Source organism: Rhinolophus ferrumequinum, chromosome 24 (genome assembly GCF_004115265.2).
Source record: "Rhinolophus ferrumequinum isolate MPI-CBG mRhiFer1 chromosome 24, mRhiFer1_v1.p, whole genome shotgun sequence".
Lineage (NCBI taxonomy): Eukaryota > Metazoa > Chordata > Mammalia > Chiroptera > Rhinolophidae > Rhinolophus > Rhinolophus ferrumequinum.
The window spans coordinates 8,810,896-8,823,433 of NC_046307.1; the positions used below are offsets into that span (position 1 = coordinate 8,810,896).

The following is a 12,538-nucleotide window of genomic DNA, read 5'->3' on the forward strand; positions in this document are numbered from 1 at the left end:
GACCACTGACTTAACTCCTGAACTAAGATCCCGGCATATCCCTTCCCCTCTCTGAGCAAATGTGTGGCTGAGTCGTTTTAACTTCTATGGAAGAGCTCACTGCTCCTGCCCTACTTCTGGGCAAGTTCCGGATTGAGAGTATGAGGGAGAAGTGGTAGCAGAACTGGACACCTGGCTTTTAAGGAAAATCTGAGGGCAAAAATGGAGAAGGGGACCCAGCCCAATGCAAGGCATTTGGCCAGAAACAGAAGTGAGGGCCTCACCCAGGCTGCCTCTCAGCTGGGTCTCAAGGGTGTGGAAGGGCCTTCCCCGAAGGAAGCCGACAAGTGAGTCTGAGCGCCCCCCTGATGGAGGGCAGCCACCAGAGAGCTGCCAGGGGTGCTGGGTTTTCTCAGGGACCAAGAAGCTGGGATTAGACTCCCGACAACCACAGGGTGACCACAGCCACGTGGCTGAGAGTTAGGATGAACCCCCGAGTGGTCCTGACTCGTACAGTCACCAGAGTCCAGACCCCTGAGGACCCCAGGACCCAACAAAGGGTCTGGTTTAGAGCAGAACAAGAGCACTCTGGTCACATTGCTGACGGATGTGGCTGAAAAGTCCTCTTTGATCCCTAGAGCTGAGATAAGGCCTAGCGGGTTCACAAACAGACTTGTGCGGCTGAGGTGCCCCCGGCACTGAGGCCAAGTTACAGATGGTCTGTGTCCCACCCCCCTGGAGACTGCAGGTGGCCTCCAGGGCATAGGTGGGGCATCCCTCCCCTTGAGAACCAAGCCAAACCCCACCCCACGGGGGCCCTGGGGCCTGTAGCAGCAGAGCCATGTTGTCTGGGAGGAGGGGTGTCACGAGAGCTAAAGGCAGAGGCGGGGTCCTGTACAGTGTCCAGAGAAGCTGCAGCTTTTGCTGCCTTCCCTCGGTATCCCCAAGTACTTTCTTGGTGTGAGGTGCTAGTGTCCTGCCCTGAGCAAGCTCTCCCGAACTTCCTCCCCAGGACTCAGTTTCCTCCTCTGCAGGCAGCCTGATATTCTGCAGAATATCCTCTGCAGAACCAGTCTGGGTTCTGGAAACAGACAGATGTGGGTTGGAATCCAGGCTCCATACTGACGGGCTGAGTCATCTTAGGCAAGCGCCTTATGCCAGTTGAGCTTCGGTTTCCTGGTCTGTGAACAAGGGGCTGCGGTGAGTACCAGTGTCATGGTACATATCAAGCCACGGACTGTGTTGCCAGACTTTGAGGTCCGTTCCAGTTCTGCCCATTTCTGAGCTCGTGGAGCTGGATAAGGGATGGCGGGCTGGACGTCTCTTGCACTCAGTCCCCATGTCCTTGCTTCATTGCCTCCAGTATCTTCCCGATTGAAATTAAACTTTTAGCATAGACTCTCTAGCCCACCTCACCTGCAGAAGTGGGGGCTTCTCCTACATCTCCCTAGCCCCAGAAAGTCAGCAGAAATGGTTCTCTTGGGAGCTGCCTGGAGCTAGGAAAACCAGGTGGCTGCCTTAGACTTGGCCTCACCAGGGAGCCCTGGCTGACAAAGGCAAGTCTCACTCTGCCCCGTACTTCCACTCCTGGGAAAGGGAGTCTACCAGCTCCTCATTCTCCCTCACCAGGACTCTGGCCCCTGTGACCACTGGCACAATGGGGAAAAGTTAGTGCAAAGATCCGATGAATTTCAGGCACCCTCATAATGGAGGGTTTATCATGCCCAAGTTAAGAAAGGGCATTACATCTGGCAGAAACCAAAGGGCTCCTGAGGAAACCCGTATCCCATTAATGCAAGGATTTTTGGATCTGTGCGGCATGAAAGAAGACCACATGGTTCCAGGGAATGACAGCCTGGGCATGACCAACCCCACCAGCCAGGGGCATCGCTCCCCGAGGAAAGAACTCCCCCTCAACCAGGCTCTGGGCTTTCTCTAGGACCTCAGTTCTGTCTTTGGCAGTCTTCACCTGAGACCTGAGAAATCTGAGAAAGCTCTTATCTCGCACACAGCGTACTGAGAGATGTTGAAAACTGATATACCAAGAAGGGATGGTTTGCATCTATCTTCTCTAAAGATCTGCCGCCATGAGCCTCTGTGTGGGCAGCTAGCATATTAGCCTCTAACTTTCTTCCTATCACTGTGAGCTGAATGAATAAACCAGCACAATTAAAGTGACACCTTTGGAGTAAGGAAAGAAACCCTTTGACTAACCAGAAATGCCTTTGAACATCTGTAGACTTGGCAGGAGTTCTAGCTGGTGTGGCTAAGCCCCACTTTGCCAGTTTACCCATTGGCAAGTGGTTCTTGATGGCAATGATGTCATCCCAATCCCAACAAAACAGATCTTTCAATGACCTCCTGGCTCCGTTAGCCAAGAGCGTCCACCATTTGGGCTTAGATTGAAATTCTTGGAATGACCCACAAAAGCATTGGCACGTCTTTAGAATGACTTTAAATAATGATGCCCAAATTTAACTCAGGTAATACTGATGTTCCATTTAATACAAGTGCTCCATTTCAGGCACTTTTTATAGCTAATGAGTTAGTGCCAACTGCCATCACCCTTAGGTGAGTGGTTGGACTTTCCTGTTTCTCCTGTCAGGCACGGGCTGAGGTCCATGGCGGGGTATGGGAGGAGGTCTGGCTCTAGCCCACGCTACTCCTCCACGCCTGGTCCCTAGGACCCAGCTCCCTTGTGATGGGGACGGGGTATAGGACATTCCAAGGAGTTGGTCCCAATTGTTTAGGACTCCTGCGCTAAGAAGAGCTGGAGGAGCTCAGGACTCGATCTTGGCTCTGAAGGTTGGGAGCTGATGGTTGAAATTTCTCTTTCTTGGTAACTTACAAGTCACGAACTTTGTGTGTTAGAACTTGAGAGGTTTCCACAGCTACCTGGGACTTCAACGTACCCACTGCCTACTCTGTCAGGCATTAGGTTGAAGGACAAGAGGAAAGTACTGAAGTCAGAAGCAGTCCCTGTTTGCTCTGGGTTACGTGCCTTTCCTCGCACCCCTCTTCAGTCCCCTCCACCTGGCTTCACACCAACCCCAGCCATCCTTATCTGGAAAAGCCACTCACTAGAAGACCTTGCCAAGCCCCCAAGTAGAAGCCCCAGGAGGCTAGTCACCCCGATCTGATTCTTCTCACTAAGGGCTGGGCCCTGGAGGAGCTGGGAAAGGTCGTCTCCGTCCCTCTGCCTCTAGGTGAGCTATTCTTGAAAAAATCCAGGTGGGTCTTCTGATAGGCAGGGCTTGAGATTGGGGTCTCTCCAGGTATCCACATGCAGAACGTCCCCCCGCCCAGCAGGAGCCAGCTGCCATTCACACAGCATGTCCAAGACCAGAGAACAATACTTGAGCTTGGCGGAGAGTATCAGACAGACCTTTGCCCATTTTCCAGTTTTCTAATCATTTCCTCACTGAGCCTTCCCTTCTCTACCAAGGGTCCACACTCCTTCCTGAGGGCTGGGTCTAGAGAGGGGAGCACAGTCCAGGCGGTTTCTGGGACTAAGTATGGAAGATGTGTCCACAAGGCTTGGTTTCCCTGAGCAACCTCCTTACTGCCACGGCCTCATTCCCTAGACAATGCCAGTGATGCCAGCTGGCTTCCCTTGGCCAGCCTGCCTACTGCTAGGTACTGTTTATGCCCAGGGCCAGATACTGGGGAGGCAGATGAGAAAAGCCCACACCCGCACCTCTCACCCTCAAACATTCCTGTGGTCTGGGCCTTATCTTCAGGGGGCTTTGCCATCTATCAGTGGTTCCCAACCTGTGGTTTGGAGAAACACTCTTCTGATCAAATGTAGCCCGTCACAGAGATCCTGTGTGCGTTATCCCAGCCAGAACCCGGAAAAGATATGGAGAAGGGAAACCTGCTTCATGTAAGGTCACCCAAGGTTTTCCTAACACACTCACGCATGGACCTGTTTCACAGTGCAGTGCGGGGCTGGTATTCAGCACCAATAATTATTGTTGGCTGACAAAATAGTAAAATACTCTTTAACCGGCAGGTAGATAGGCCCAAGCTCCTGTCCCCAGTGTTCTCTAGCCACCCAGTCCCTCCCCCTTCGATCTGTCCCCAATCTAGTATTTACCTGTATCTTCCAATGTGGTAGACCCTGGTCATGTGATCATTTAAATTTTAACTAATTAAATGTAAATCTCAGTTCCTCCACGGCCCTGGCCACATTTAACGTACTCAGTTGGCACATGTGACCGCCTACTGTATTGGACAGCAGAGAGAAAACGTTCCTGTGACCGCAGAAATTGGACAGCAATGTCTGGTACAGCAGGCCTCAGGCCTCTTTTGAGCTGGTGTCTGTTCTGATTGTCTGGACTGTGCTGGCCCAATGGTTGGCTTTCTGGCGTGGCACCTGAGTACACTTGCATTCGAGTTCAGCAGGACATACAGTCAGTGGCACATTCCTGAGAAGAACTCAAAGCCTAATACGCCCTAGACCCCAGCAGCCCAAATTCAACTCGTCATCCTGGCTACCAAGCCAAGGGCACATGACTGTATTTACCCGAGCATGTCCCTGTGCCATGATCGGCCCCTCCTCCTGCCATTTTCTCTGGGAACGTAACTGAAAGGATTTTGCAATAGGCACATATCACGGCTCACCAAAATGCCAAGAATGAGTTCTACAGAGAGTAAAATCATCTACAATTTACCTCTAAATAAAAGGCCACACCCCTTAGAACAATTAACTTTTTATAAAAAGGTAAATGTACATATTTACACACATGTACATATTTGGTCATATATGACTTAGTCGTTCGGTGGCTTTTCCAATTTTAAAAGTCACACCAGGGCACTCACACTTCCCTCCCTGGGCCTGCTGAGGGCTGCCGGGGCCTGCCTGAAGAGACAGGTGGGCGCAGGGCAAGGCACTGTATAAATAAATGCAAACGCTCATGGGAAACTTAGTGTATACCTCTGATTAACAACGTGGTAAGACCCACAAGAAAAAGTGCCATGTTTTTCCCAAGCCCCTTAGCCCGAGCAGGGAACAGGGCAGAGCTCCTGAGGCTGAGGGAGCACGGTCCCCAGGACCCCGTTTTTCCTTCACATTTCACTGGCTTTGGGACGGTCCCAGGGCTCAGCTGGGAAGGGAGGCAGTTCTTTGGGAATAGATTCATTTAGTGCAATTGTCTTAGTGCAGAGCCAGCCCTGGGGTTGGTGCTGTGCTTCTCTGAGGTCACTGATCTGTCCCCTCAGGCCAGCTCAGTGACGAGGCCCCCTCCAGGCAGTTGGGCTCAGAGGGCAAAGCTGGAGGACTGATTCCTCTCTGAGATCTCCACCTGACACCAATCTCAGAAGCCCGCCTTCGCAGGAGGCAGGGCCAGCTTTACCCCAGTGGAGGAGCCCAGACCCTGGCCTGCCAGGCACTGAAAAGCCACTGTCCCAAGGAGGGCAGCCCCATCCCCACTCAGCAGTGGGGTCACACTTTGCATGTCAAGGGGCCCACAGGAGTCCTGCTTCTCTGTCTCACAACCACCATGATGCCAGATCCTGCTCGCCTAGGAGAGCAAAAGGAGGCCAGGCGCCCAGCTACGGGGCACAAGGAATGGCTTGGATGGAGGGCAGCCTGACTGGGGTCAGCAGACTGTCCAGCCAGCTGGTGTCCATGTTCTTCAGATCTGTGAAGACACGGTGTAGGCTCAGCCCGATATCCCCTAGAAGATGTGAAGAAGGTTATGTGAGGATGGCAGGTGGGAACTGCTGTGTTCGCCCCCCACCCCTCCCGGAAGGCCAGACACAGCAGCCTCTGCTGTCCATCGCACGGCTGCAACTCCCTTACCTTTAGGCAAACTTGAAGGCGTGGGAGCAGCAGCCAGTTTACAAGCTGTCTGTACCCAGGTGAGGTGAACAAGGGTGCTCTGCCTCTCTCTGCTGCTCCCTGCCCTGTCCCCAAGCCCCCCTCTCCCCCTCTCCACTCCATGGTTCTCCCTTTTCTGAGAAACCACATGGATCCCGGGGCCTCTTACCCCCAAGGCTGTCAACTTCTGACTCCTCCTTGCAGCTGAAGTCTCCATAGACAGAAGTGGGTTGGGCCCCAGGTTCATTGAGCAGGTACCCCTTCCCATCCACACTTGTTGGCTGCCACTCCGACTGCTCCTGTTCCAAGAGCTGGGGACAGAGGAGCAAGAAGCCATCACTCACCCTGCGGCCCTGCCTTCAATGAGCCAAAGCTTCCTAGCCAGGATCCTACTCTCGGCCATTTTCACATTCTCCGATGGATGCAGACGAGTGCACTTAGGACAGGGGCCTGGGACGTGAGGGTCTGTCCTGGACCCATATTCTCATATCCACACCCTGGCACCGAATCTCTAAGACTTCCCTCTCTACTGGGTAAGGACACACCAGCTGGCAGTGCAGCTTAAAGCAACAGTTAGCAAAATAAGTCCAGAAAAGATGACTAGGAAAGCTGGAGATAAGGAACTATGTCCATGTCTCATGCTCATGCATACTGCTACAAAAAATTTTTTGTATTCACTTTTAAAACTAAAACCGAAAAACAAAACCCCGGAGGATAACTTGCTTAAAAAACAAACAAAAAAAAACCCCCACCGTATTACAGATCCCAAAGGCTGATTATTGAAACCTGATGTGCATTTCCCAGACTAGCAGGGCTGGGGCATGTTGGGGCGGAGGACGCGGGCCAGGGACATGGTCCTGCTGGTGGCTGACTCAGAGCTCTCTGAGGCCCCAAGGCCTGTTTCAGGACAGTATGGTAGAAACCAGGCCTCCCTCCTGTCCTCACTTCTAGTGTCTTTCCCATCAGCCAAGGAGGGCGTGGTCCCCAGCCACATAGATGTGGCACTTGGAGGACTTTGCCAGCAGCCAGGTCACAGCAGTAGCTGCCTACCCTTCGATTTGGAAGCTCGCACTGGGTTCTTTCTCTGCTCCCTGAGCAGCAGCCACTTCACAAGAGTGCCCAGGGAGGAAGGAGCTTTACCTTCATGATGTCCTCAGGTAATTTTCCTTCCTCATCCTCATCTGTCGTGGCTGTGGATGGGGAGGAACAGAGAGGTTGGGCCCCAGGTTCGCTGAGCAGGTAGCCCTTCCCATCCACACTTGTTGGCAGTCAGCCAGGCTCATCCTGCAGTTCCAGCCCCCTCAGGTCCCCCTGTCCACACACACACACACACGCTTCCCAGTGGACATCTGCCTGCCATGGAGATTCCAGAACAGGACACTGTCTTGGTGACTCAGCCTCCCAAGCCCTGAAGCCACACCTCTTCCCACCCCCTTGCTTCCTTCCTCACCCTTGGAGACTGGGCTGCAGAGGAGCTGGGAGAACCAGCAACCTTAGACCAAAATGCAGCCCCTGCCTCCTTTCTCTACTCTCTAGCCAGCCACAGTCCGCTCAACACCACGTGGGAGTTCTGAGCATCTTTTCTCCTCTAGGAAAAGCCTCCCAGGATCCAAACAGTCAAGCAAGCTGGCCAGACTCCAGAAGCACAAACCTTCAGAGGTGGAGGGCATGGGCGACACCTGGAAATTGTACAGGTCGCTGGTGCTATCCGGCACGATTTCCACTGGGATGTGCCAGTCGGGAAGAGTGCTACTGACGGCACACGGTGACAGTGCTTCAGGACAGCAGAAACCACAGGTCAGAGCGGGCTGCTTTCTCAGTGTGCAAGACACCCAGCACCCCCCACCCTGCAGCCAGCTCCAACAGGCCACCACCCGAAAGCACAATGCCTCCTAGACCCAAGAGCGAGAGCCATCCCCCCGACCTGGGGAGCCGCTGCCAGACCCGGCCCACCTCACCTGGAGTAAGGGCCCGTTCAACCTCCATGTCCTGCCCCATGTAGCCCTGAGCTGTGTAGCTGCTGTGGTCGTCAGGCAGGGTGGAGCTGCTGAGGCCATCGGAGAAGGTATCGGGGCTGGAGTCCCCACATGACTGCAGAGGGAGAAAGAAGCTTAGGCCTGACTGTGGTGGCGCTTCTTCCCCTGCCCACCTGACACAGGTGACCAAAGGCCGGCTGCTTAGGATGATACTCACCTTCCTCTTGGCCTTGCTCTTAGTGTCTCGGCTGGACTTGGACTTTCTCTCTGTGGGGCAGACAGGCTGTCAGCCTTGGTACAGGCATGCCAGCCCCAGTTGGCCTCCCCCTTCCCCGCCCCCTCCCTCCCTCTCTGAGGGTTTCCTGAGGACCCAGAGCCCGTGGATACCTTTCCTCTGGTTTTTGGTGAGGGGTGGGAGCATCCGATACACCCGCACAGCTGAGCTGCCTTTGTTTCTGCTTTGGTCCTTAACTTCCTCGATGTCCGGCAAGGAGTTCATGGCACAGCGGAAGTTGGCCTTCCACGTCTTGGGATCTGGCTCCTTTTCCCCTGCTTTGTATCGGCCTAATGGGCAGGAGAGTGAAGAGGATCGTCAGGGCCATAGGTGGGGATCCTCAGCTGCCCCCTGGCCTGGGAGGAGGAAGGCAAAAGTATTCCTAAGCTCTCGTGCGGCCAGAGATCCTGACTGCTCAAACCAGCAGGTATTCCTGGGTGACAGTCTACAAGCCCTGGGCCCTCTCAATGCCCAGGCTTGACTCAAATGCATCCGTCCAGCAGGCCTCACTGAAGGGCCTGGGCGGAAGCACTCGAGGTGCTCTTTGTCCTGGACCATGCCCAGTGCCCCTGCTCGGGCTAGCAGTAGCCAGAGGCTAGGGACTGGGGCTTATCTGATATTTCCAAACACAAAGTAGGCCTCAAAGAACAGTTACTGACAGGTGGGTTGACTGGTCTGAGGTGGGCCAAGAGCCCCATCCCTCAAGGATAAAAGGAGGCCACCAACCAGATGGGTCTCGGGACAAGGACTTTGGTCAACATGAAGAAAAAGGCAGGCCTGGGTCTCTTTTAGTGTCCTGGCTCACAGCTGCTTTTGCTAGGAAGAACTTCCATCTAGCCAAACTCCCTGAAGCCACACTTTCTAAGGTTTCCACTTCACAAATTCTTTTGAGAACTTGCTGAAAGGATGGCTCCTCTCCCCAGAAATACAGGTCTGCCCCTGCCCACCCTTGAGTTCTGTACACCATCTCAAGTTGCTCAGAGACGCCAGGGACAAATCTCCGTGTTACCAGAAGTGCCTCCCCATGGCCCCTCCCTGGCTCCCCACGTCCCTCCCTGGCTCCTCCTGGGCTGATCACACACCTGTGTGGATGGCCCAGCTCCGGAACAGGCAGGCATCCTTGTTGATGTCCCAGCCATGCTTGGCGGCATGCTTCCATGGAATCTGGAAGATCATCTCCTCCTGAACAGCACAAATACATGCACACAAGGCAGTGTCAGCTCAGAGACCACAGGCTTTTGGCCTAAATCTGCCCAGCCCCCCAGGTCTGGGAAAAGGCTTACTTCCTCTTTTCACCCTGACAGCTGGCTTGGGTTGACCCATCCTGAGATTGGCTTAAATAGGCTACTGTATAGCTCTGGACGGCTCAGAAGGGGTTCAAATAAGCTGTGGCACCATCAGCTCAGCAAAGACCCCCCTCTGCCTGTCACAAATGTGCTGGAACCCATACAATGCACCCTGGGGTGCTTCTCTGGCTTGTCAGCACCAACATGGAAATGAGAACTCTGTCCATTAGAGGAGGCTGCTCAGGACACAGGAGGTCCTGGCCATACACCTGAAGGAGACTCGGATGCTGACTACCTGTGTGACCCTGGCACTGTCACTGCACCTCTTTGTCCCTCACCGTTTTCTGTGAAACAAGAAAACACACTGATAAATATAAAGACTAAAGCCTCACTGTTCTCATTACTGATAGTTAACAGTATGGATTTCTGAGTCAGACTGCTCAGTTTAAATCTTGGAATCAAAGCCACTGTCTACCTCTCAGTGCCTCAGTTTCCTTATCTGAAAATGGAGATATTAATAGGCTCTCCCTCACAGGGCTATTTTGAGGATTAAATGACACAATGTAAGTAACATACTTAGCATGGTGCCACACTCACTTGTGGGGAGTGTACAGTAAGCAGTCACTATTATTATGAATACTGTTATTACTAGTGAGCAGGGCCTGTGTTGCCCTTCATGCACCAGCAAGAAAGTTCTTGGGCCTGGGCCCCTGGTACAAGGTTAATTCTTGGGTCCCCTGCTGAGCCAGCCACCTTCCTGCCAACAGTGCCCACTTCTCTGCCTCGTATCTGTCTTGACTGGAGCCCTGTAAGATGCCATACGTGTTTGTAGGGCTCTGTCTCAGGAGACACCAGAACTCCAGCTCTGCAGATGCTGGGAGAGTCTAGCTGCTGGAAACTGTCAGTGACCTCAGCTGGGTGCCCTGCCCATGCTTCGTGAAGGGAGGAAGGCAAACCATGGGCAAGTGGGGCCCAGGGCTGGGCCTGGCACACTCCCTGCATGCAGGACCCACTGGGAAACACATCTGCCTCCTCCCTACCACTTCCCTTTTTGAGTTGCATCTGACGCTTTGGTCCCCCAAAGAACATGGGTTAAAATGTGGCAGGAAAACCCAGAGTTACACTCACTTTATTAATCCAGATCAGCCCTGGGATCTGGTTGGAATTAATCTGCATCTCTAGCCAGGGTCTCATGCGCATGCGAGTGATGGGCATCTTGGCTGTGAAGAGAAGACAGAAGGCTACTGTTTGGAGTTTGTTGAGCAGACCCTGGGCACTACCCTACCCACCCCATGTCATTCAGGTACCCTCCTCTGCCCTCCGCCAAGTACCAGGTACTACAATTGCGGGGAGGAGGTTTTCACTGGAATAAAACTGCCCTGAAAATCTTTTCAGTATCTTGGGCAAAAAAACACTTCTGCCCCTTCCCTCATCTCCTCCTAGACAGTCTTGGGAGGAGACATGCATGGAAGTGATGGCTGCAGGATTTATGTGCAGGAAAATGAGACATAATACACAGATAGCTTAATACCAGAACTTTTCTCCCCAAATTCAAATCCTTTGGGAAAGGAGGGGTGTCTTTTGCTTAATGCCAAGAAATTTCCCTGTTTAGTTGTCCCGAGCTGTGCACCTTCCCTAATGGGCAAGCAGTCACCCTGCCCCAACCCCCCATCTACTCTACGCCACCCTGACAGCCACAGTGCGGAGGCTGGGACGCTAACCCTTCCGGCCTGGCTCGGGTGTTCGGAAGGAACACCTGTGGCGCCTCCTCCCGCAGCTCCCGCAGTTCCTCCAGCCACTCAGGGCAACAAGCCCCAGTCCCTGCCACCTGCATAGACAGCCTGAAACCCGGGGCCTGGAAGCGGAGCTGGGACCGCCGCGAGGAGCACGGGGCGCCCACGCGAAGACCTATATCCGAGTTCCCCGCACCGCTTTGGATGCGCGCAACCGACATACCCCGCCAGCCAGAGGCCCCCGGTGGCTTCACGCACACAGATCTGAGAAAGCGGCCGGGCGCCGGCAACCTCCGCCAGTGGGCGGTCCACGCCGCGGCCCGCCCTCCCCGCGCTGCAGCTCGCCGCTCCTCCAGCGCCCTCCGGAGCCCGCGCGGGGGCCCAGGCAACGCCGCGCGCCCACGACTCTCTCGCCTGGGGTTTTCGGCCCCCACTTCCTCGAGCCCCGCAGGCCTTTGTTCGACGCCACTGGTACCCCCCGCGGCGAAGGCGGGCTCACCTCTGCAGCAGGCGCGAACCGGCGGTTGTGCCCGAGGGTCCCGGCGCGGCGCGCGCGATTCCGGGTGAGAGCGGGGAGAAGGAAGAGGATGCCCGGGTCGCGGGGCCGCTGGGCACGGCTGACCTTGGCTGGGCTTGGCTGGGCTCTGCTCGGCCTTTGCTCCGGCGCACGTCCTACCTCGACGAAGGAGTGGCGCGCTCTGCCGGGGCAGCGGCGCCGGCCAGCGATCTAAACACTTAGCGGGATTCCCCCAGCCCCGCCGTGGCCCCGCCTCCTAGAGAGCCGCGAGGGCGCCTATTGGCCAGCACCGCCCCATCATTTCGGGGAAATCAGGCTGTTGTAGAGCTAGCGGCGAAGGGGAAGTACAGGGCGGCAGCTCTTCCCCACCTCCCCCACCCCCGGCCCGGCGCCGCCGCCCCGGGGCGACCGCGGGCCCGCCCCGCTAGCTCCCACTCCACCCCCACCCCAGCTCGCCCCTGAGAAACGCTGTCCTGGAAAGCCGAAAGCCCCTGGCCTGCAGTTACTCCCCGCTCCGCATTCTCCCATCCTGCTAGCTCCTGTGGCCATCTTCTCACCCTCCTCTCTGGAGGGGGAAGACGTCTATCTCCTGAGCGCAGGTGAGGGGATCACCCGGACACCTGCCACCCTCTGCAGAGTGGACACCGGGATTGAATTCCCGAAAGCCAGGCTGGTTCCTCAAGCTGCCAACGGGATGCCAAGAAGGGAGGGTGTCAGCCCTCACTGCCTCACACTGCCTCCTTCTTGAGGGGTGACCCACCTTCAGGGGCCACTTCTTGAGGGGCCACTCACCTGCCCTGAGGAAGTAAAGGAAAGCCGGTCCTGCTTGGGGATGCTGCCTGGGGATGCTGAGCGAGAGGAAATCCCAGTCTGGCAGCTGCTGGTATAGCCTGCCAAGGGACTCCGGACCTCCTAGTTTCCTCAACTACAAAATAATAGCCCTACCTGGCCG

General features: G+C 55.1%; 1 protein-coding gene across 2 annotated transcripts; it reads right to left on the reverse strand.

Moving 5' to 3' along the window:
* Positions 1–4,679: 4,679 nt before the first annotated feature.
* IRF1 (interferon regulatory factor 1) lies at positions 4,680–11,894 on the reverse strand. Of its 2 annotated transcripts, none has more exons than XM_033096855.1 (10): positions 11,569–11,894; positions 10,465–10,556; positions 9,133–9,232; positions 8,164–8,340; positions 7,994–8,043; positions 7,759–7,891; positions 7,452–7,574; positions 6,941–6,990; positions 5,970–6,111; positions 4,680–5,657 (listed from the first exon to the last, which is right to left on the reverse strand). In XM_033096855.1, exons 2-10 carry the CDS (start codon positions 10,549–10,551, stop codon positions 5,533–5,535), a joined length of 987 nt encoding a protein of 328 aa, XP_032952746.1. In that variant the 5' UTR covers positions 10,552–10,556; positions 11,569–11,894; the 3' UTR covers positions 4,680–5,532. The 2 variants fall into 2 exon arrangements, with proteins under 2 accessions (XP_032952746.1, XP_032952747.1); XM_033096856.1 differs by lacking the exon at positions 11,569–11,894 and adding an exon at positions 11,293–11,486.
* Positions 11,895–12,538: the final 644 nt, after the last annotated feature.

Bases quoted from the DNA above. Each gene is read 5' to 3' on its own strand.
- IRF1 (XM_033096855.1), bottom strand. From the start codon at position 10,551: ATGCCCATCACTCGCATGCGCATGAGACCCTGGCTAGAGATGCAGATT. The intron at 7,892-7,993 runs GTGAGTATCATC...CTCCCTCTGCAG, and splicing joins AGAGCAAGGCCAAGAGGAAG to TCATGTGGGGACTCCAGCCC. The intron at 6,991-7,451 runs GTTTGTGCTTCT...CCCCATCCACAG, and splicing joins CATGCCCTCCACCTCTGAAG to CCACGACAGATGAGGATGAG.